This window comes from Equus przewalskii, chromosome 2 (genome assembly GCF_037783145.1).
Source record: "Equus przewalskii isolate Varuska chromosome 2, EquPr2, whole genome shotgun sequence".
Classification (NCBI taxonomy): domain Eukaryota; kingdom Metazoa; phylum Chordata; class Mammalia; order Perissodactyla; family Equidae; genus Equus; species Equus przewalskii.
The window spans coordinates 30,915,985-30,939,071 of NC_091832.1; the positions used below are offsets into that span (position 1 = coordinate 30,915,985).

General features: G+C 41.1%; 2 protein-coding genes across 13 annotated transcripts; one reads left to right on the plus strand and one right to left on the minus strand.

Moving 5' to 3' along the window:
• Window positions 1–481: 481 nt before the first annotated feature.
• On the plus strand, window positions 482–12,886 carry SRSF10 (serine and arginine rich splicing factor 10). Of its 8 annotated transcripts, XM_070598016.1 has the most exons (7): window positions 636–910; window positions 2,315–2,419; window positions 6,046–6,149; window positions 7,471–7,633; window positions 7,902–7,955; window positions 8,089–8,190; window positions 11,565–12,886. In XM_070598016.1, exons 1-7 carry the CDS (start codon window positions 846–848, stop codon window positions 11,623–11,625), a joined length of 654 nt encoding a protein of 217 aa, XP_070454117.1. In that variant the 5' UTR covers window positions 636–845; the 3' UTR covers window positions 11,626–12,886. The 8 variants fall into 8 exon arrangements, with proteins under 8 accessions (XP_070454111.1, XP_070454058.1, XP_070454091.1 ...); XM_070597957.1 differs by having other exon boundaries at window positions 619–910; window positions 8,089–12,886; XM_070597990.1 differs by lacking the exon at window positions 8,089–8,190 and having other exon boundaries at window positions 619–910; window positions 7,905–7,955.
• A 3,019-nt stretch (window positions 12,887–15,905) lies between these two features.
• Window positions 15,906–20,671, minus strand: PNRC2 (proline rich nuclear receptor coactivator 2). 5 transcript variants are annotated; one of them, XR_011534066.1, is made up of 3 exons: window positions 20,116–20,671; window positions 18,195–18,400; window positions 15,906–17,945 (listed from the first exon to the last, which is right to left on the minus strand). XR_011534066.1 is itself a non-coding variant. In XM_008507354.2 (2 exons), exon 2 carries the CDS (start codon window positions 17,925–17,927, stop codon window positions 17,517–17,519), a length of 411 nt encoding a protein of 136 aa, XP_008505576.1. In that variant the 5' UTR covers window positions 17,928–17,945; window positions 18,195–18,335; the 3' UTR covers window positions 15,906–17,516. The 5 variants fall into 5 exon arrangements, 1 of the variants encoding a protein (XP_008505576.1); XR_011534067.1 differs by having other exon boundaries at window positions 18,195–18,396; window positions 20,116–20,390; XR_011534064.1 differs by lacking the exon at window positions 20,116–20,671 and adding an exon at window positions 19,275–19,739.
• Between the last annotated feature and the right edge of the window lie 2,416 nt (window positions 20,672–23,087).

The following is a 23,087-nucleotide window of genomic DNA, read 5'->3' on the forward strand; positions in this document are numbered from 1 at the left end:
GGAGGACCACTGCGATAAAGAAGGATGCGTACCCAGGAAGCCGTTAGCAACGAAGAATACACTGTAGATGACAACGGAGACTAACATGTGAGGTTTGCGGCCCAACCAAAAGGTTGGGAACGGCCCTGAATCAGGAGGAAACAGTGGATCTGTGGAGGAGAAGACCAAGAAGGGTGTGGGCGAGGGGCAGCCCTGGCAAAGGCGCGCAGGGAGGGCGCTCGCGGCGTAAGAAAGCACTGGACAGGCAGACCCATCTCTCCGCAAGGACACACACCTCCTTCCCTTTCACGCTCAATACGAGAAGCTCTAAATTCTTCTCTTGCTGGTCAGCGATCTAATAAAAGCCAGGACATAATTTGGACCAGACAGGAAAATCTTATGGCGGGTTCTCCGAATCATATTGTTTAAAACTCCGTCCGGTTACTCATAACTGTAAAGTTTGGCCTACAGGTTAAAACATCTGCTTCCTGACTTGGGGGGAGAGGTGGGGGTAACGCAGTGCAAAGGCAGAAAAGGGCGGGAAAATAAAGCCCTAAAGAAAGAAAGAGCGGGCTGGGGGGAGGGGAGGAGGCAGCTCCAGAAGCCAATGAATGAGACCCAGGCTGCGGCACGTAGCCCAGTCGCACGCATGCGCAGCCGCACGCCCAGTGATCTCGCGGGAAAGAACCGTTGCCGGTCCCGGCGTTGCGCCCAGGTAGGAGGGGGTGGAGGCGGGAGTGAAGTCTCGCGAGAAGAGGCGGTTGCCGTAGCGGAGCTCTCAGGCTGTGTGTCTGAGGATCCGCCGCCCGAGCCGCGGACAGTTTACGGAGCCCGTTAGCGCCCCGGTCGAGACCCCCGCCGCCGTCATGTCCCGCTACCTGCGCCCCCCCAACACATCTCTGTTCGTAAGGAACGTGGCCGACGACACGAGGTATGTACAGGGAAGGCGCTCCGGGCCTACGCGGGGAGGCCGCAGGCGCCCGGAGACGACCCATGCGGCGGCGGCGGCGCGCTAGGCCGGGGGAGGGGAAGGGGCGAAGATGGCGGGGCCCGCGCCGGGTTTCCGGCCCCGACTAGGCCGCGGCGCCGGCTCAACCGCCGCGTGGGGCGAGGGCGGCGCCCGCGGTCCTGCTGGTCCGCCGCGGGGAGCGCGGGCCGCGTGGCTGGCTGTCGGCCCCCTCCCCCTCCGCCGGCGGGCCCCCTCCTCCCGCTGCCTCCCGCCTGTCCAGCCCCCGCCTGGCACCCGCGCCCCATCGGTTCGGAGTTGGCGTTCTTTGGGGTGCACGACCCCTCGCCCGGACTTTTTTTTTTTTTTGAAATGTGCTTTGTAGCGACATAACGGGATCGGGGGAGGGGAGTGTGGCGAAGCAGTCGCTACCCCTTCTGTTTTTTGGTTGTGTTATATTTGTCGTTTTTAAAATGGAGACGTTTGGAGAAAGGGAATGTTGAGATTTGGGAAATCAGATCCTCCTCGTAAAACGGTACGAACTAGTTCTTCCCATTTCCCGGAAATACTGGTCTCCCTTTGAGAAGGGGGGGTTTAGGAAGTCTAATGCCATTAAGACGTGGATACCTAAATTGGATTAATCTAGACCATGCCTTTGTTCTCGCCAGTTCCCTTGATTGTTTGGAGTTGCCGTCAGAATTTTTTGGAAGAGATCTCATCACAAAATGAGACCTTTTATGTTTCACAAATAATCACTCTGTCCCCCAAAAAAGAAATCAAAATTTCTTTTGGTCGCCTTGTGTGATTTATATTTTTCTGTCCTAAGTGGGCAAGTAAGCCATGTTAATTATTTTAGTATCGAGAAGATTTTCCCCTTTATGTCATTCGGACATTTATTATTTACAGAGTTAGATGTGACTACCCTGTCGCTAAAATTTTGGGATAAAAATAAGTGCTTTTTATTTTTCGGAGTACTAGAGTTGACTTGATACTGTAAAAGAAAGGCATTAGCAATACATGCAGCCTAATGGTTCTACCTTTTATGAAAAATGGAGGATGTGGATAAAAACAATAGAGATAAATTGTGATCGTTTCTTTAAATGTTTGCTTTTTTTCTGTTGTTAATGTAGACTAGTAGTAGATTTTATTATAAACTGCCTTTTTACCTTCCAAAATCTTGGATCCTAGCTTTATCAAAAAGATATACTGCCTGTACGGTTTTGTATGTTCTTATAGTTGGAATGTTGAGATTTAGAAAACTTGTCTGCTTCAGGGGCACAGCACAGTCCCTTTCGTTAACTGAAATATTACAGAAAGACACCTGTTTCTTACAAAGAAACTGTTACGGGAGTGAACATAAAAATTTGGGGTCTTTTTATGATGTTTTAGGTCCGAAGATTTACGGCGCGAATTTGGTCGTTATGGTCCTATAGTTGATGTGTATGTGCCACTTGATTTCTACACTCGCCGTCCAAGAGGATTTGCTTATGTTCAATATCCTTTCTTCAGATGACTGATTAGTGAGGGGTGTTGAAGTTTGAAATTCAAGTTTATGTAAGAGGTAACATCTAAAAAGTAGTTTATTTTTGTCCTCTAATAGTATTATGTCTTCAAATTTCTGAAAATTAATTCTGACTCGCACATTGCTCTTACTATTTCTTAAAGTTAATCCAAAAATGGTAAAATATTAAAATTCCCATTCATGCTGCTGAAACGCAAATCAATGATTATAATATGTGATTTAAATTTGAATAGAGTCTGGTTGCTACCACCTTTAATGTAAGTCAAATTAAAAGTTAATATGTTCTTGTGCTTAGCAATTAAAGTTTGGTATTCTTGTTTGTTAATTTGAATCACTTGATCAAAAACAAATTGTATAACAATGAGGTAAACTTCTTTAATATTGTCCCCTAATTTGCTGTCCTCTGTTGTTACCTCAGAGAATGTAAAGCTGTACAGTTATGGCGACCCCAAAGAGAAAGCATGAAAGAACCTTTAGAGTAGAGTTCAACACTTAAGGCAAGTAGACAAGCCAAAGACCTCTTAAGGATCAGGCTTGAAGAGAAGGGAGAGTTTGGGAAAAGAAAAAATAAAGAAAAGCTGGAAGAAGGACAAGCCTAATGGGAGACAAAGCCTCGCTTTATCTACAAAAGGGGGAAAAGGTTGTTTTTCAAAGTTAAAGATAAAGCCATCTGTCATATTTGGCCAAGCATCTCATGACAAGTCCTTCTGACAAGCACTTAAAGAGTTAAAGGTCAAGATGAAGTTGAATGATGGCCAAGATTAAAGGAGTCATACCTGATGTATCCTACAGAATAACTATTTTCCTTTTTTTCTTTTTCTTTTTTTTAATGTTTTGTAAGCAGTTAATTTTCAAAATTACTCTGGTTTGGTCTAGTGACAAAACCTGTAACTTGATTTATGTGGGCCTTTGATGTTGTGATTGTGGTCTTGTATAAATGCACTCTCTCTTAGCTTGTCAAGTTAAAGTGTACCAGGATGTAATGTCGTTAAGCTTAAACTCAGCATATTTCTGTTTTGGACCAGACGGTCAGACACCACAGGGTAGCAGGCATTACTCTTTGGAGTACCATGAGGTTCTGGGGTCAAGCTAGCTCCACAGAGCCATGCTTAAAGGGGAGACAGGTGCATGCCCTGGGGACCACTTAGAAGTGGTCTTAGAGGGTCAGATCCAGTAGAGACACTACCTGTTTGTGGATATATTTTAAAGTGGCTGCTGGGGAGCACACACATACTCCTAACTTGTGAAATGTAGCTCTGTGAAGCCTGTTGGCCCCACGCTGCTTTAGTACGTATGATCAGTTGGCCCTGAATAGATTGCAGAAGGCCTTATCCCTGGTATGGGTGCCTAATCAGGATCTGTGGGAAGTCAGTCCCTGACCCAGAGTTTAGGTGACATTACTTCCTTCAGTGAGTCATCTCACTGCTGCAAGAAAGGTTTGAGCTGTGGTCTTCAGGCTAGGAAAAATTCTTATTGCTTCAGTTCAGTGGGTCTTGAAACTTAGAATTTAGTGAGACTTAAGGGAAATGCCGAAGCTGCCATTCCTACAGGGCCCGTGATCAAGGACAGTTGTGGGAATTGGTTGCAAAGCTCTATTACAGAGAGGATAAGAGCTATATCTGGCTTGGTTAAAAAAAAAAAAAAAAAAAAAAAGATAGTGATGCATTCTAGCTTTTAATTTTGACCTGATTTTACCCTGGTTTAGGGGTGGCCTGGGAACCAAGATAGATCAGCAGTAGTTTGACTGAGTATGTGATACTTGAGCCAGAAAAGAGTTGTCATTCCAAAGGAATCTGAAAGAAAATTTTAAATTTTTACCTACAATATAATATATACCTACAGAGTCTTTCTGTAGTCTTAAAATAGTTTAAAAGTAATAAGTATCGATATTTTGCAAAGACCCTCAGTACAGATTTCTCCATGACTGACATCAGAGTGATATTTGGCTGCCCCTGCTGCAGCTCTCTGTTCTGCCTGACCCCATTCCCAATTAGTCTTCTCTTAACAGGTGGAGTAGAACCTTGCCATGGTTCATCCAACCCAGGATTCTGTTTTTGAGGGTAGCCCCAGGGGATGATTTGCTCTTGTTAATAATTTTTACACCTCTTGATCTAAATCCTTTATAAAGTTATTTTAGTCTTTTGCAGTAGCAAATAAAGTAGTACACGCAGTAAGTGAACTTATTTTTAATTATTTTAGAGCCCAGCTGCGTTACCCTTGAGAGGGGTGTTCAGTTATAGTATTCAAGGTTCCAAACTCCCATCGACCTTTGCCTTTTCATGTTGAAAGCGCTGTGATTGAGGACTTGGGAAAATCTCTCCTTTATGATAGCCTCAGGAAGAGAGAGCTGGAAACCTGCTGTGGTCCTTAATTCCTTTCAGAACAAAGGAAAAAGGAAATCTAGTGAGGCGGACCTTTTAATCTCTGGAATAAACGAATTTTAGTGTCAGTGTTGAAGGGAGTATGTCACCTCACAGGTGTTTTTTAATCAGCTCTCAAGATTTGCATTCTTCTCTCAAATTTAAGAAATGGGCAAGTTAGAATAGTGACTTTTAGGATAGAATGAAAATGTACACACAGACCTAACCTTTCTGTCCAAAGCTTTTATATCAAACACTGTTCTGAATATGTGCTTGGCTTCTGTCAGAATATGGTTCTGGAAAGGAGCTAGATTTGGACAGTAACTTTGTAAAGCCGAGAGTTCTTGGTGGTGGTATTGCTGACATTGAGGGAGGAAGAGAAGGCAATTTAGCCTCTTAGATCAGCAGTTCCTGCTTCAGGCTGGTAAATATTATCTTGAAATTCTCAAGTTGAAAACCAGTCCCAACCCTATTTCTTTACAGGAAACTCTTATGTTTAGTATCTTGGTTAGGGCTTCCCAGTCCAGGAATTTTTCCAGTCCTGTTATTTCTTGGTAGTATGCTTTTGTAGTCTGTGCATGAGTGTAGTATCTTTTGATATAGTGATGTCTTGATTATTATTTGATTCTGTCTTCATCTCCACAAGTGGCTAGTGCAGCAGTCTTCCCTGCGTGGTATGAGGAAGACAACTACATGAAATAATAGCGGTAGATAAATTTGAGAAAAATAGCAAAATAAATTTGAGGTTAATGCTTTCATCTCTTTTAAGGTAAGGTATATTCTGCTTGCTTACACAAGAACTATTGGCATTTTCCTTTTTTCGTTTGAAACAAAAAATCCGAAAAACACTTTTGGTTTTATTTTAAGAAATTTTTGTTTTAGCATACAACATAGACGTGACATTTGTTTCTCTCTTGTCTTGTTTTCTAAAGTTAATTCTTAAAACACAGGGGAAAAAATTTGATAGAATTACTTGGTAGTTCAGCTATAACAGATCTTATTTCAATAATAACTTTATGGTATGTATTCACGTGTTTTCAAACATATGCCTTAGGAAATCTTTCAAGTGCTTTAATACTCTGAAGTGTTTATAGCTGAATGAACCAACTAGTAAAAGTGGGGTCTGGTTGATTTTCTAGAATAATATCGAGAGATTGTGAATCGTTCCAGGCTTGCCAACTGAACTTTCATTCATTATCAAAGTTTGCAAACTTCCCAAGCCCCTTAACATTTAGCACATTTGAGGATGTTCGTGATGCTGAAGATGCTTTACATAATTTGGACAGAAAATGGATTTGCGGACGCCAGATTGAAATACAGTTTGCACAGGGTGATCGGAAGAGTGAGTACCGTTATGCCTATTATATCACTTTTTAGCATTTTGAGATTTCTTGAAAGAATTTCTGCGATTTGTCTCTGTTCAAAACCCAAAAAGAGTTTTTGAGAAGACAGAGTATCTTGAATTCGTTGCTTCATCATATTTTTTAGATGTATTACAAAGTTTCAGGGTAGACATAAGGTAGAAAGTGGAGATCAGAATGCCTGAAATATGTTTGGACTGTTAAGAAAGTGGATCAGTACTGTCAGCCATGGCATGTTTAGTATCCTGGGGGTGGAATTGAAAGGGATAAAATTTGGAAAGTTTTGGGTCTCTCGTGCCATTTCTTTTCCTCATAAAGATCTTCAAGGTAGAATTGGGTACTTAATGTGGATGCAAGGCTATGGAAATGAACAAGTAGAATTAGATTGGGAACGCCTATATAAATTAAACCTTGAACAGATTTTATATTAGCACTTGTTTTTTAATGGTATGCAGTCATACACCAGGTGTTAGCTGCATGCTATTGAGGCAAGAATACAGGCTTTGGAGTCAAATAGACCTGGGTTTGAATTCTGGCTCAATTGTTATGTTACCTTGGGCAAAATACTAAAAGAAGTTAAAATAGCTCCTGAAGAGCACTTAGGTAGACACAAGCTATTAGTAATTTTCTGTTTCTCAGGTTGGGTGATGTTTTCCTGGGTATTTGCTATGTTATTTATACATACATGCACACATACATAAAGTATCTGCTTCATAGAATTGAATGACATGACATAAGAATTGAGGACTGTCCAGGGGTGTGGGTGTGTCTGAGGCATTCAGTCTCCACAAGTGGCTAGTGTAGCAGTCTTAGTCTCTTAGAACTGTGTATATATTATTGCATTTTGACCCTACACATTGTTCATAGGTCACCAGTGAGTATTTTATCCTTGGTAATTGTGTTCCTAATGAATGGAAACCATGGCAGGATAACTCCAAAATAGGATATGGTTCAAAAGCCATTCATATTTTAGTTTGGAATTTTAAAAAAATACTTTAATGGTACATTTTCCTAATGCCAAAGTAGTTGGCTTGTTTTTGAACAGCAAGCTAGATAGATGTCTTTGGGGGAAAAAATAGTTGGGAAGGTATTTGAAAGTATCATTTTTAACATAAAACAGTCTTCTGGTAAGACTTCCTTGAAGACAAACAAATACTTTGTCATGATTAATATTCACAATTAATCTTTATACAGATTGAGGGTATAAGGGGAGAGGATGCAGTAATTTTTCCTATAATTTGAAGACTTAAATACATAAGTATTTAATGTTTCTAAATATTTCTGTTCTGTGTTATTTCATAGCTCCAAATCAGATGAAAGCCAAGGAAGGAAGGAATGTGTACAGTTCTTCACGCTATGATGATTATGACAGATACAGACGTTCTAGAAGCCGAAGTTATGAAAGAAGGAGATCAAGAAGTCGGTCCTTTGATTACAACTACAGAAGATCTTATAGTCCTAGAAAGTAAGTGTGACGTGTAGCACCGTGATCTGTCAGGAAAAATTTGTGTTGATTAGCTTTTTTTTTCCTAGTTTTTTTTTCTTGTTTTTTTTTTCCCCGTTTTTTTTACTTTTTTGTATACTTTTAATTATATACATTGTATGCTCATTGAGACTAAAGATATTTTAGTGCTTCATTTAAAAAGTTTTATGCTTCACTAAATTAGAAACTTTTTTAAAGACTCTGTAAATAGACGTTTGTCACTGTTTGCTTTTTCTGATGTACTTTTTAGCAGTAGACCGACTGGAAGACCACGGCGTAGCAGAAGCCATTCCGACAATGATAGGTAAATAACTTTGCTTTGAAAAAGACTTATACATTTTTCAATTTCAGAGTGAACTTTTGCTCTAAAAATAACAAATTTGATTAATATAAAATCTAATTTTTACTCTAATTGTATCTCTCCTCTGTTTTGAAAGATTCAAACACCGAAATCGATCTTTTTCAAGATCTAAATCCAATTCAAGATCACGGTCCAAGTCCCAGCCCAAGAAAGAAATGAAGGCTAAGTCACGTTCTAGGTCTGCATCTCACACCAAAGCTAGAGGCACCTCTAAAACAGATTCCAAAACACATTATAAGTCTGGCTCAAGATATGAAAAGGAATCAAGGAAAAAAGAACCACCTAGATCCAAATCTCAGTCAAGATCACAGTCTAGGTCTAGGTCAAAGTCTAGATCAAGGTCTTGGACTAGTCCTAAGTCCAGTGGCCACTGATAGATAAACCGTGATATTTTTAGGCATGTATCATTCATTTACTCATAGTTTGGTTTACTTAAATTATCAGGAATACAATGTTGCAATGATGCTTAAAAAACACTTGTCAGTTTTCCCTGTACCAGGCAATGGTTATAATTAAAATGATATGCTGTTGAGAAGCCACTCTTAAGAGTCCAGTTTGTTTAATGTTATGGGCAGCTACCAATTTGTGGTGTCTCTGTATATTTTTGTAAAGATTCTCATTTTTTATGCTTGAAGTATTGGTGAAAAGATGTTGGTTGACCATAATTTGCAACATTGTCTTACTAAAAATAAACTTTCATATCCATATTTGGTAGAACTGTTAACCTAGAAATGTAGCTTGCTAATAAGATAGAATGATACAAAGTGAAGTTGTAGCCACAGTACAACACTGATCAGACACATTTAGGTTCAGGGTGGACCTTTTTGTCTTGTCAAAATGTCTAGGCCCGTGATATAGTTAATTTATGACACGGTGTGGATAGTTCTTTTGTTAACCCCACTGTCTTGGGGCGTGATGCCAACTGGGTTAAGTAGCTTTTTCAGGGAGATGGAGTTTTTGACTGAAACATGGAGCCTTCACTGCTTTTTTTTTTTTTTTCTGGATTCTATGAAGATTTGGAACATACAAACATCAGAAAAACTCACCTTAAAATTTGAGCAGGTCAATGATGGCAAAACAATTTTAAGGGGGAAAGAATGTTCTTATGTAGTTACTCTAAACTTTAAGGAGCATTGTTGACCCTAATATTGCTTAGTTTTCTTACTGCTGTTAAAAGCAAGTAAATTGTTTCAAAGTAGGTTTTGTTTTTGTTCGTGTGTTGTAGTAGTGTAAAAGAACCGAATTTTGATGCTTATAGCACTCGGTATGTGCGTTTGTATCAAAATTGGCCTGCCTCTTTCCGAAGGAGGCTTGTTCTTCACCGTCCGTTCAGTTAACGTGAGGCGAGTTGAAAGACAACACTCCCATTCTAGGTGGTTTTGTGGTGCCATGAAATTTAAAATAACTTTGAAAAAAGTTGATTATAAATAAGTTACATCTGAGGTTTTTTTTGATTTATTATCAATCTAGTACCTAGCAGGTACCTGACTAAAAATGAGAAAATAATAACCCTTAACCATTTATAATTTCTAGCATTTCTCAGAGAGATTGTTTTGGGGGCAATAAAAATGACCCGACGTGTCCAGTCTCATTTCAGAATAAAAGCTAGCATCTTTAAAAATTTTAGATTGCTTGCTTCCAGGTTACGAGTAAGAAATATTGTGGGGAAACGATTCCTTTTAAAGGATTACTTCTTTCAGTTTTTGTTTTAGTAATCTAGGCCTTGCCTGTAAAGAACAAAAGATGGTTTTTAAATACTGTTTGTGGAATGTGTTTAAAGAATTGATTCTAGAACCTTTGTATATTTGATAGTATTTCTAACTTTCATTTCTTTACTGTTTGCAGTTAATGTTCATGTTCTGCTATGCAATCATTTATATGCACGTTTCTTTAATTTTTTTAGATTTTCCTGGATGTATAGTTTAAACAACAAAAAGTCTATTTAAAACTGTAGCAGTAGTTTGCAGTTCTAGCAAAGAGGAAAGTTGTGGGGTTAAACTTTGTATTTTCTTTCTTATAGAAGCTTCTAAAAAGGTATTTTTATATGTTCTTTTTAACAAATATTGTGTACAACCTTTAAAACATCAATGTTTGGATCAAAACAAGACCCAGCTTATTTTCTGCTTGCTGTAAATTAAGCAAACATGCTATAATAAAAACAAAATGAAGGAAATAATGATTAACTGGAATTATTATAGTTTTGAATGAGATTCTAAAGTAACAATGGAAACAATCCTTTGTAGATTTAGGAATATTTTTAATCAGTGTTGCACTAGGCACAACTAACTTTTACTTTGGAAGTGATAAAACTTGCCAGAAAGGTACATCTTTTACATTGTACTTAAAGATTCCTTGTGTAATGTCAAAGCCCCTTGGGTTAAATAACTTAGAGGTTATTGGTAGTTATTAAGCCCCTTGGGTTAAATAACTTAGAGGTTATTGGTAGTGTTGAGATATGTATTAAAATGAAATTTGGATCAGCTAATTTAAATTTATGTTTTCATTATTGGATGGACCGATAATTCTGCTCTTCCCCATCCTAAACAAGATGCATTGGGCCTTGTGTTTATGGCATGATTTAAAATACTTCTGCATTGAATGTTGGTGAGCAGTTAATATAAGTGATAATCACTTTGGGGAACTGGTTTTGTGGTTTGAACTCTAGCTCCTTCATAATGACAACAATTAGAGCTAATATTTATTGAGTATTTATGATGTGCCAGACACTGTTCTAAAAGCTTTGTGTGTTAATTCATTTACGCTTCACAAAACCCTATGAGAAAAATACTTTTATTTTCCCCATATCGCAGATAAGGAATTTAAGGCGCAAAGAAAAGGCTTTAAAAGGCAGATCCAGGATTTGAACCCAGGCCTGATCCTTAGATTTTTTTTTTTTTAATGGACTATAATTGAAGAGGAGTAGATTAAGGAGATAGCCCATTGAAATTGTTATCAGTCTGTATAGAGCTAGAAGGCCTGATAGTTTCATTTTTATTTTTTTACTTCTGTCACTTATTTTTAGACTCAGACTATTTTCTTGAGAACCTTACGTGTTATTTCTAAAGTGACATACCTAGCAGAGCGTAAAAAGGACTATATTATAGTTGAACCCATGATAGTTAGGATCCTGCTGATACTTCATGAGGATCCTTACACAGTGCTTTAATTTGGGGTTACATAGTTGAGTTCAGCAGTTACTGAGCACCTACTGTGTCTGGCACTGTGCTCAGTGTTCGAGTATATCATGTCAAGACTCATCTGAGGGCTAACACTTCACCTCTCTTTTTACTTAAGATCTCTCTACATTTTTTTTTTAAGCCAAATAAGCAAGAAGAAAAATGACAGATAATGCTTCAGTGAGAAAGGAAAGGTGCTACATAGAGTATGAGCCATTAAGTTACAACCCAGGGAAAAAGACCTGGGAACTATTGTGCTATTCTCTTGAAAATTTGGCCCAGTAAGCTGCTACATCCAGTTCAACTAACAAAATCCTGTATACCACAGAGAAGAATAAAGAAAACCAAACTGACAAACATCCTTCTTTTATTTAAGACCAAACTGCAGCTGGAATACCCAGTACAGTTCTGCTTACTACACTTCAAGAAAGATCTGAGAAAGCGGATAAAGAACCAAAGAAGGGCAGTTCAAGCGACCAAAGGGTGGGTGGAAGGTGCTGCAGTATGAATACTGTACGAATATTTTGACTCTGGTCTGAAAAGATAAAAGAATGTTATCGAAACTACATGGAATAATTGAAGTCCCTTCAAGTTTGAAAGTAAGCATTTTAGGACAAATAAAAGGAAATTCAACTTTGTACTTGTGGAAACTAATCCCTAAATCTGAATAGGTTTATATTGATTCTTGGGTAACAGGTCCATAATAAATTATTGAAAACTAGGATGTCTGAATATCAAGGAAGACAGCCATAGTCTCTTACAGTGCCTGTATTGGTCTGTCTCAAATGGAATTGGGTGAGAAAAGGTATGGTCCACTATAAACTTTTTCTTGGTTCTTTCTTAAAGTCAGTTGCATTTTCGCTATTGGCAAATCTTGCCTTTGTTTATTCCAGTGCCAGTGTTTTCTGCTTAACGGTTTGCTTTGTTGGCATCTGAGTTTATTTACTTGTGTGCCATGTGCAGTTTACATCTTCCTTAAACACTCTTTCCCAGGTAAATTCCAATTATAATATTTGACAGCCAGCTAAGAGGGTCCATTTCGTCTCACCTCTTTCCTAGTCAGTATATTCAGCAAACATTTACTGAGCCCTTAGTGTGGGCAAAAAAATGTACTGGGTGATTGGGGAGAAAAATAGATAAAATTCACTTATTCAATAAATGTCTACTGAGCACAATCCAGTGAATCATTACAGTATGGCCTCATTGTTTTGTTTGAGGTGTATTATTCGTAACAATATTTTACACCATTCATATCCTAATGTAATTATAAAACCCAATATACTATCAAAGATAAGTAATTTTGTGGTTATCTGCCATTTAAAAGTATCCAGTATTTCTGTTTGCATCCCGTTAATACAAATAATGAAAAAATGATTTGTTTTAATCTGTAATAAACTGATTTATTGTGCAGTGGCTGTAATATACTAGAGTTATATTAAATTGTTAACTCTGCCTCCTCAAACACATATTAGGAAATAATCCCCAAAATAAGTATTTAACTTTGCGTTAGATATAAAGGAGACTCTGGGTGCTATAATTAGACTATTTTGAGGCAGATAGCTGTTATCCCAGTTGATTTAGTGTGTTCTGTAATTGAGAAAATGTTCACCAAGTTATACTTTTTAGTGATTTACATGTACATTTTATAGGGACATGTTCTGTGTATAGTGAATAAATAACTTTTATAGCATCACAAAATGTTTTGGATTCCTTAGTTCCTTATTAGGATATGAAGTTTGTTTATACATTGATTCCATCATTTACATATTTGACTTTTGTCATATTTCTGCCACATTTTTAAAACATTTCATGTAAAGTTACTCATCTAAAAATATGGAAGTGTTTAACCCTTTATAAGGATTTTGAAAATACGGAATACACATAACTACGCAAGACATGAAATGGAGGTGTTTTTACCCTCATTTTATTTTAAAAAAATTTCAGGGGCCAGCCTGGTGGTATAATGGTTAAGTTCACACACTCCACTTTGGTGGCCTGGGGTTCACAGGTTCAGTTCCCAGGCATGGACCTTTGCACTGCTTATCAAGCCATGCTGTGGCAGCATCCCACATACAAAATAGAGGAAGATTGGTGCAGATGTTAGCTCAGGGATGATCTTCCTCACCCAAAAAAAAAAATTTCAAACTTGCCCAAGATCACACAGCATTGTTGTATATGGCAGAGCCTAGATTCGAGTCCAGGGTTTTTCATTTGGTTCATATTTGTAACCATTTTGCTTTGCTTCCCTCCCCCTCCCAAAGATTGGCCCTGAGCTCACATCTGTTGCCAGTCTTTTCTTCTTCTTGTTCTTCTCCCCAAAGTCCCCCAGTACATAGTTGTATATTCTAGTTGTAGGTCCTTCTCGTTCTGTGTGGGACACCACCTCAGTGTGGCTTGATGAGCGGTGCTAGGTCCACACCCAGGATGTGAACTGGCGAGACCCTGGGCTGCCAAAGTGGAGTGTGTGAACTTAACCACTCGGCCACAGGGGCCTACCCCTGCTTTTTTTTTTTTAATCAAATGGGGAATTTTTATAGCTTCATAAAATTAATATAATGGAATCTAGAATTCACTTAGGGAAGATTTAAGATTTATAAAATAGTTTAATTACAAAAAGTATTCTTTAACTTTCCTGGATGGAAAAGAGCAGTCAAATGTAACCTAAGATCTCACAGCTCTGTGACTCTCTCTTTCCATCCTGGCTTTCCGCACTTCAGTGTCATTGTATTGCATTTTAACCATACCTGTTTACAAAATCCTGAGATATTTTGAAATGGAGAGGCCATGACTTCAGACAGCACAGTGGTAGCTCAGGAGTAAACTAATGGCCTTCTACTAAGAGGTCTCTCAAAACTTTTAGGAATCCAAGGAGTAAAGTGTTTTCATTGATAAATGAAGCAAGCAACTTGTCTTTGTTCACCTCTTGACATCTACAAGACATAGCAGTCACTATGGAAGGCTCCTTCTCTTGGGTTTTTTCCTCTGCCCTCTCCAACAGTGTTTATTCCATTATGTTTCTGTGTATGCCTAACAGTTGTTTCACCCTCATATTAAGATGGCATTCTTTTTTATTTGGAATAAAAAGCAAGGCATGTAAATTCATTTCATTAATAATTGACAAGAGTAGTTTTTTGTAAAGAGGTAAAAGGCCTTTGTGTCTAGTTTTTTGTTGTAGATCACATCTTTTTGAATGCTGGAGGGTGAAATAAACTGATTGAGGAGCCAAAAAAAAATCTTGGGGATTTTCTTTTTTAGGTTTAGCTCTGCCTTAGATTTGTGACCAGGTAGGCTTTCCTCATTTGTGTAAGAGGTTTTAGAGATACACCCTGTCCTGCTTGTTTTACAAAGTAATTGCCTATGAGAACGCAATTAGAGAAACACAAGAAAACTTACCCGAAAGCCAGTTTTTTTCCACCTTCTTGCTTTTGGGAAGAGAACTTAGGTGTCAGGATAGGTTATGGATTCAGATTCCATCATACTATATACTGCTGTCAAAAACGTATGACAAATTTAAACTACAACACTGACTGAAGGGTCACAGTATAGCTGACCAGCCCTACAGAATAGGTTCTCTGTAACAACTTTTTGGTTCTTACAGTGCAATGATTTGGGAAAATCCTGTCACCATACTTCCTGTAGGCCAACAGTTGTCTTAGTACCTTTCTGAGAGATGAGATGTTGATAGGATTAACTGTTTATTTAGGTTACCCTTAGCTAGTAAAATTTTTATTGTTTAAAAGCCTTTTCTACTCCCACCCTCAGTTCTCTGAATGCTTTTACCACTTAAGTCAATCCCAGACCAAAAACTACCACAAAGACACCTGGGCTGAGAACTTCCAGTGCCAGTACAAATGAGAATTTGGCAGTCCCTAGCATTGTTCATAGAAATTACACTGGGGATAGAACAGGAAAAGCCTTAAGACTCAAATGTTGTTTTCCTCCAAATCGGTTATTTCCTACAGTTTGCATGAAAAAAGGTCCTTGTCCTGGGATTCACTGCTAGTGTAGAACTTTAAAAAGGATTATTCTTGAACTAGCTTCAGCTAGTTCAGTCTATCACTTGGAACCTATTAGAAAGCAAATATGGTTTTTGTGATGCCTTTTTCTCCCAAGGTCCCCTTGTAAAAACTACTTTATATATTAACAAATATTTAAACACAAGGGTTCTTACCAGTTTGAGGAATTCTTTTGTGCCAATTTTTTTTCTATAAACCTAAATATACATTTTAGAATGTAGGAAAGGGAAGAGGTAATTAAACTATCAGGTGGACTCGGCAGCTTTATGAAGTTTCCGAAGTATCCTGTGGCCTTTTACTGTTAGCCCTGCTGGGAGCAGGTTGCTTTTTTAACTCTTTAACTGTTGAACTACTCCAGATGTCTTCATCAGTCAGTCACATCGGTTGTCTCTTAAAACCAACAATCCTGGAGGCCTGTGCCGTGGCCGAGTGGTTAAGTTTAGTGCGCTCTGCTTTGGTGGCCCAGGTTCTGTTCCTGGGCGCAGACTTACACCACTCGTCAGCAGCCATGCTGTGGCAGCGACCCACATAGAAGACAGAGGAAGACTGGCACAGATAGATGTTAGCTCAGGGCGAGTTGGCCTCCTCAAAAAACCCCGCAAAAACCAACACTCCCATTGTATTTCAATTGGGTTAATTATGTACATTTTAAGAATAAATGTCAGGCAGTCATAATTTTTTATAAAATAAAAACAAGCCACTGGGGAGAAAAGCAATTTTATTTAATTTCATGCTTCAAATTCGTATATGTACGTTAAGTACTATATAAACTTGTCTTTAGGATATTGTTTGACTTGGGCAATATTATCTCATCTGAATTTATTTGGAGAAATACAGCTTATTAGCCATTCTGCATAAAAATAACAAAAAAACGCTGCCAAATTAGAAACGATCAAATTTTTAACTGATCCCACACACACATTCTTTTACTACTGGGTTGTTCACTGTTACACTTAGCATTTACCTTTAAGGTAGGTAAAACATTATCAAGGTAGCAAGGAAGAAATGACATCATGTGTATAAGTGGCCCCATGGGTTACACTTACTGGTGACAAAAATACACTGGCATTGTGCACTATACTTGTATCATAGGTTACAAAAATTGTTGACAGCCAAAATGAATCTTTGAAAGGACCCTTTAATAGTTAATCTTTGGGTTTAAGGAATAAAAAATAGTCCCATACTGCATTTCACATCTCTTAAAAATAGGAAGTGTTTTAGCAGCTTAAAACCTTTCAGTTATATAAAACTTATTACACTAGGATTTACTTTGTAATATAGTTTACAACCAAATCAATTATACATATCACTGGCACTTTAGCACATGGGCAAACTTTAAAAACAGATTATTTTGGACCTTTAAAATTAGGCCATAGTATAAAAAAGTCAATGGTCTTACATTCAGCGAATTCATACTAAAATATTCTATTTTTGTAGAATAAATGCCAACAAAACTTTACATATGCTACAAGTTTATTACATGTATTTACATGGCTCTTTCCTAGGTACTTTAAACTTTCACATTATACAGCTCCCTGCTTTAAGCGAGCTTCGCAGGGATGATTTGCGGCCAGATCACTGTCAGAATAGCTTGTGCGGTGCTGTAATACAAAAATGTATTTTCAGAGCTACTCAGTGACCGCCAAATATTCTTTCTATAAAAATGGTTTTGGCGCATTTGTTGGCAAACACATACCCCACTGTATGTAAGAAACAGGGCCACTGGGGTATACTGTCTCATCTAAATAGCCCCTAGTGCCCTTTCCACATTCGGTACAGTTTACTAAAATGTAACTAAGAAAAATTCACATTTTCTCTTAGCAGTGCATCAGATTGTTGGCATGGTACTGGTTTGGGTATTTCTAGGACATTAAACTTTCAAATACTCAACTAGTTTTCAATCCCTGTGTCTTAACTAGATGCTTATAATCAGACTGACTAGCTTTCAACAAATAATCTAGTGGTCCACGAATGGTAATCTTAAATTAGTATTTTCCCCCAACAAGCAGTAGAAAAAGTCGATTCCTTTATCATTCCCCAAATCTAAATTTGAATGGTTTCACTTGAGTTTCAAATTGAAAATACTTAATATCAAAATATCAAGTACAAATATCAATAATTCAGATATTTTAAGTTGCACTGATGCTACCATTAGATCACAGTGCACACAACACAACGAGATGAAGTCTAATTATATTTTTCTATGTTAATTAGCAGTTTTACACAAACAGATTAATTCCCTAGTGAATCTGGTCTGAAACAACTGACAACTACCCTTAAATGTAACTAAATTTAAACATTAGCACTTTATTTTATACCTGTACTTTAAGTAAGGTTTTAAGTTGAAATGTCATTATTTCCTTATCAGAAGGATTAAAAGAAACAGGAACCCAGTGGCTTGGTGGTTTAGGAAGAACACTTGGGGATGGCGGCTCACTAAATTTGGCTCCAGCATAGTTCTGATTAGTTTGAGACTTAAAAAGCAAGCTGGGACCTGATAAGCTAGAGTGATTATTTGGAAAATTTTTGTTCTTTCCCCCATTTTGCATGGCCTGCCATGCAGCTGCTGATGAGTTATAAGTATGTCCTCTTTCTTTTTTCTTATGAACAATCTTCATCTGGGAATTCTGATCCTTGGTCTTCTGTCTATTAAGCTGTTGTTGGTTCTTACTAACATTTCTAGATTGAGGGGCTGGAATGTTATACCTCTCTCCGCCACCCATCTTCAGCTTCTTTGTCACCTGTAAGTGAATGGAAACAAATACTGAATAAACTTCCAATAAGAAAAGTTCAAACCTTTAAGAAACTTCAGTAGACCTTACTTCTAACTATATGTTGACACCTCATTAGTGCACAGCCTTTATCACTTCCTAAGAAAAATGAGCTTCCCCAAAAATCTGAAAAATCCTCTATTTGAAAATACAAACAGTTGGTTTAGGACGAATCCATCATCACAAGTTTGCCCCATTACAACGTGGACGTCTTCATACCTTTCAGTCTGCTTTTCAGAGCGCAGGATTTCCACTACGTGTCCCCTTCCTTGCTGCCAAGCCCAGGATAACAGATGTTGCTTTCTGACAGATCCTCTCCTTTGTCTCAATGCAGAAGTTTTCATGGGCCGATCTGCCGAGTTCAGCCTAGGCGCTGAGGCCAACATCTGAGTCTCCTCAGCACACAAGTTTGAGAGAAGTCCTAGCTAGAAAAGTAGAGATTACTTCATTATTTCAACTCAAAAACATGGGAGAAAGTGGTCATTTATATTCACTACAGAAATAGTTAAAATGGCTACTTCCTGAACTAAAAGGCAGAAAATAAGCTGTCTCTGAGATGGCTTTCTTTGACCTTTTAGCTGTCATCATTTAAGAACTCTGCTCAGCCTCGAGATCCAGGAACTCCTGGGGACTTTGGGGACAGTGTCTCCAAGTCCCGCAACAAGTTGCTTCTATCTTCTTCCTGGGGACCTTTCAGATGCTCACACGGGTTTTGTGGCCAAAATGTTAAAAGTCAATCCAGGGCAGCAACCACCTTTACAGCCATTGCCAAGAAACTGGCTTAGAATTAGTTTTCCAAAGAGACCGTGTTTTTACAGTCTCTCCAGAATTCTTCAACCATTCGACACATCACCTATCGTTTTCGCAAAGCCTCTCCCAACGTGTCTACGTCACGCGAAGTGTTTCCTTCAGTTCCCAACACTCGCGACTCCTCCCCGCTGCAAGATGAGTTTTCACGAGCCGGAACCACCTAAGCCAGTTTTCCCCCTCGAGTATGTAAAGATGCCTGCCTACGGGGGGGAACGCTCAAGACTTGCTTTCCATCTGATACGCCGAGAAGCCAAGTTACCAAACGAGCCGCCCTCTCTCCGAAAGGGCCAGAGGGCCATCTCACCAGCCCTGGACCTCGACTCACGCCGCACGCGAGCCCGGAAGTGGCTTCTTCCGACGGGGCCGGCTCCCGAGGGGCCCTCCCCTCGGGCCCCGGCGCCCGCCCTCGCCCCCCAGCTCGCCTCCTTCCCCAACAATGGGGAGCGCGACCGCCAACATGGCCGCGCCCGCGGCGCCGCCGCCACTCACCGACTTCACGCTCGGGCCCCGGGCGCGGCGGCTCCTCTAGGCGGCGAAGCCCCCCTCCCCTCCCAGGGAGCGATGAGGCACGGAACGAACAAGGCCCACGAGCGCCGACGAGCTAGCTGCTAGCCACCTCACCGTCCCGACCCGACCTCCTCCTTCGGCCTCTACCGACAAAATGGAGGCGGCGGCGAACGCAGCAGCGGGGCCGGGAGGCGCCACAGCCAATCAGAGCGCGCCGACGCGGCGCCCGGCCAATGACGCGCGGGCCGCCGCCTGTTGCTGGGCCGGCGGGGCGGGGCGGGGCGGGGCGGGAGGGGGTGGTGGCGAGGGTTTGAAATGCTCCCGAGAGGAGCATGTCGGGAACGAGCGCGGCGGCCCTCTGCTGGCCCCCCGCCGACCTCTCGCCGACCCGGGGTTCCTCCGGGAGGCGCCCCCGCCGCTGCCGGGGCCCGGGACGCCGCGCGCTCCGCCGTCCGCCAGGCTGCGCACGCAGCCCCTCGACTCCAGAGCCGCTCTGCCCGCGCGCGCCCGGCGCCTAGGAAGGGGCGGCCGCCCCTCCTGGGGCTCCAGCCCGGGCCCGCGGCCCTGGGAGCCGGTGTCCCCCCCGGGGGAATCCCTGAAGGGGCATTCGGTTCCCGAGTGACGTCTATTGAGCCGCGTACCCCATTTTTACGAATGGGAGAGACAAAGTTGCTTCCCGAGGCCCAGCCCCGCCCACTCTGCGCCGACGCCCCTCTCATCCCGTCCCCCGGTCACCGGCACTTCTCGCAGCTCGCCGAGCTTCGATTCCCCTGCGCCTCCCTCCTCGGCTCCCGCCCCGGCCTCGAAACTCTTGAGAAGTTACCTCGCGTGCGAAGGCGCTTCCGAGACGCGCGCGGATCCTCTTGGGTGTCTCCACGGGTCCTTACCTTCAGTTAGGGCCCTCCATCATAGCCTGTTGTCACCACTTGTGACTACGTCTGTCTGTCCGCCCGTCCCTCACACCCTCGAGCGGCAGAGCCACAGTGCCTCGCACAGTGTAAGTGCACACGAAACGTTTGCTGAGAGATTGGGGGCTAGTTTCCCCTTTGGCCCAATTTAAGTAAAGAGCGGGAGAAAAGATACAGGTCAGTTGATTATGCCAGCGAAGTGCAGCGAAGCGGAAGAGGTCAACTTCTGTGATGTAAATGGATAAACACCCCAAAGTGAGGGTTTTAGAAAAGAACACCAATTTCTATGAACATGTGAACATTTTCGTTATAGGCTCTCTATATACTTTTTATAGGTCCCACATAATTCTTTTTTTAATCTTCAGTTTTTCGCTACCATCATCCCCCACCCCTGTGTTCTTCTAGCCATGGACCTTAAGTTTTCTTAAAACTGCTTAAGCTACCGCATGTTAAGAGAGACGTTTGTTAATCAAATTAATTTGGTAGAATGCAGAAGGGATATTTTTGAGCATGGGACTTTCTGGTGCTAATCATATTGTAGTAAAATAAGAGGTACATGGTAAGTTGCTAGCTTACTGAAAGCGTAATCCATTAACTAAAAATTCAAAAAGCTGGCTTAGTCAGCCGGCCAGATAATAGCCAGGCTGTATTTAATGGATTCAAAACTTTGACTTCAGAAAAGACTCTTAAGGTAGGTTTCTTAACGTAATTGTAAAGTGAACAGTATGAGCTCTTTTCCCACTTCTTTTTTTTATCATCATTCAAATTCATCCCTGCTACACTCCCACCCCTCCCTCCTTTCTCTCTACCATCCGTGGATCTGATTGTATTACTTTTTTTGTGAGGAAGATTAGCCCTGAGCTAACATCTGCCGCCAGTCCTCCTCTTTTTGCTGAGGAGGACTGGCCCTGAGCTAACGTCCGTGCCCATCTTCTTCTATGTGGGATGTCTGCCACAGCATGGCTTGCCAAGTGGTGCCATGTCCGCACCTGGGATCCGAACTGGCAAACCCTGGGCCACCAAAGCAGAAAGTACGCACTTAACCGCTGTGCCACCGGCTGGCCCATGTGTTACTTTTTTAAAAAACACTTCACTGGTCCCAAACTGTATTACAGAATTCAGTCGCCCTTGGAATCTTATCTGTATAAACACATAGGTAATGTATTGGATATTTATAAACACACATAATGTACTGGATACTTAAAATTTAGCACCGCTACCCTGTGCTAAATTGTCTTGCTTGCATCATTTCATTTAATTTTCACAAATTATGGGGTAGGTGCTATTTTGATCACTGTACAGGTGAAGAATCTGAGGCTCAGGGCATTTAAAGCCGAAAGCCACACACTAAGATTCCAGAGCCCAGGCTCTGTGTCCCCGCAGTGTCTGTGTCTGAGCCACCTGTGCCCTCTCCAGTACCTGAAAGCTGCTTTGCCCAGAGCAGACCCTGCCTCGACTGTTGCCTGGGCTGCTGGGGCTGCTTGGGCAGTATGAAGCCAACCAGGTTCTCTGCCAGTAGGTCAGAGTCGGGGTGCCCTCGAGAGAGCTCTGTGAAAGCCTTAAGCATGTCCCAGACTCCAGCAGCCTCTCACTAGACCTCCTGCCTCATTCTTCATTAATATTCACCAAGTGCCCACAACAGCCAGAATTAAAGAGCAGCAATTAAATCATGCCCTCTTGAGGACATCCGATAAGCCTCTGCCTGTCCCATACTGGTCTTTAAAGTCCATTCCACCAACACAATCCAATTAGTGGTTCTCAGTTCAAATAGGAAAATATTGATGCAAACAGACAGCTCTCAGGATGTAGATGAGCCACCAATGCTGGGAGCCAAATGCATAATAAATCCGTGGGTGTTTAATGCCAAATATGTATTTAACAAAGATTTATCTGGTGCCTTCTTTGAGCCAGGCACTCTGCCAAGCCCTTGAGATACACCGGTAAATAAGGCTCCATCCCAGCCCTAAAGGAACTCAAAAGCTGTTCTCTTCAATGTTTATCAGAGAGGAAAGCTAGTGTCTGGGAAGATTTATTTCCTTGGTTTTTCCCCTGAGAGTCAAGGACAGACAGTGCCAATTGTAAACACAAATATCAACCTGCTGACATCCCTAAGGAGAGCTGGTTGCAGATGCTACACCCGGACTCTGTGGCTTGGAGGGGAAAAGGATTCCCACACTCCTTGAAATCTTTTCCCAGGAGGATCGGTTTTGAATGATGTATCAAAATCAAGGAAACCAGTTGCGTAAACATTGCCTACCTAATCTGTAAATAGAAGTGAGGCAAAAAGGTAGTTCTGAAAGTCCACCTTTGGAGGACTAGCAAGTTGCAGACTCACGGTTATTCTATTTTAGACCCCACGAGTGCCAGAGCAGTTGGGGCAATCACCCATGTTTGCCAAACCTTTCGAACAAGTCTCTGGTTGGACTGACTGGCTTTCAGCCTGGATCATTTACCTCCCAGTGTGTCTATCTCAAAACAAACTGGTTCGGTTATTTTTCTTTCTCGAGCTCATCTCTGAATTCAGAGTACAGCTTTGAACACTTGCAGGTCTATCAGCTGATGGCTTATTTCAGTTAGGAGAGGCAAGTTCTTGGAACCTGCCAAAAGAGTAAAGTGGAATGCCTGCCAGGTGTCGTGATGTGCCTTAGGGCTCTGATCTTGTTGCCACACTGGTATCCAAACACACGCCCCTGCACACACCGTGCATCTGTTTCCTGGGGAGGCATCTGTGTGATTCCCCAGTTGCTCACACATTCCCGAGCAGTTGCAAATCAGTTCTCAGCCGTTACACTCATTTCAGTCTAATTACTAAATGGGGCACAGGAAGTCAATGCTGAACTCCCATACTTCCTGTGACTCTGACCCAGGGGTTCTCAACCTCCGGGAC

Coding starts and splice junctions, on each gene's coding strand:
- SRSF10 (XM_070597957.1), top strand. CDS start 846: ATGTCCCGCTACCTGCGCCCCCCCAACACATCTCTGTTCGTAAGGAAC. Junction 911..2,314: donor AACGTGGCCGACGACACGAG/GTATGTACAGGG, acceptor ATGATGTTTTAG/GTCCGAAGATTTACGGCGCG. Junction 7,956..8,088: donor AGCCATTCCGACAATGATAG/GTAAATAACTTT, acceptor CTGTTTTGAAAG/ATTCAAACACCGAAATCGAT.
- PNRC2 (XM_008507354.2), bottom strand. CDS start 17,927: ATGGGTGGCGGAGAGAGGTATAACATTCCAGCCCCTCAATCTAGAAAT.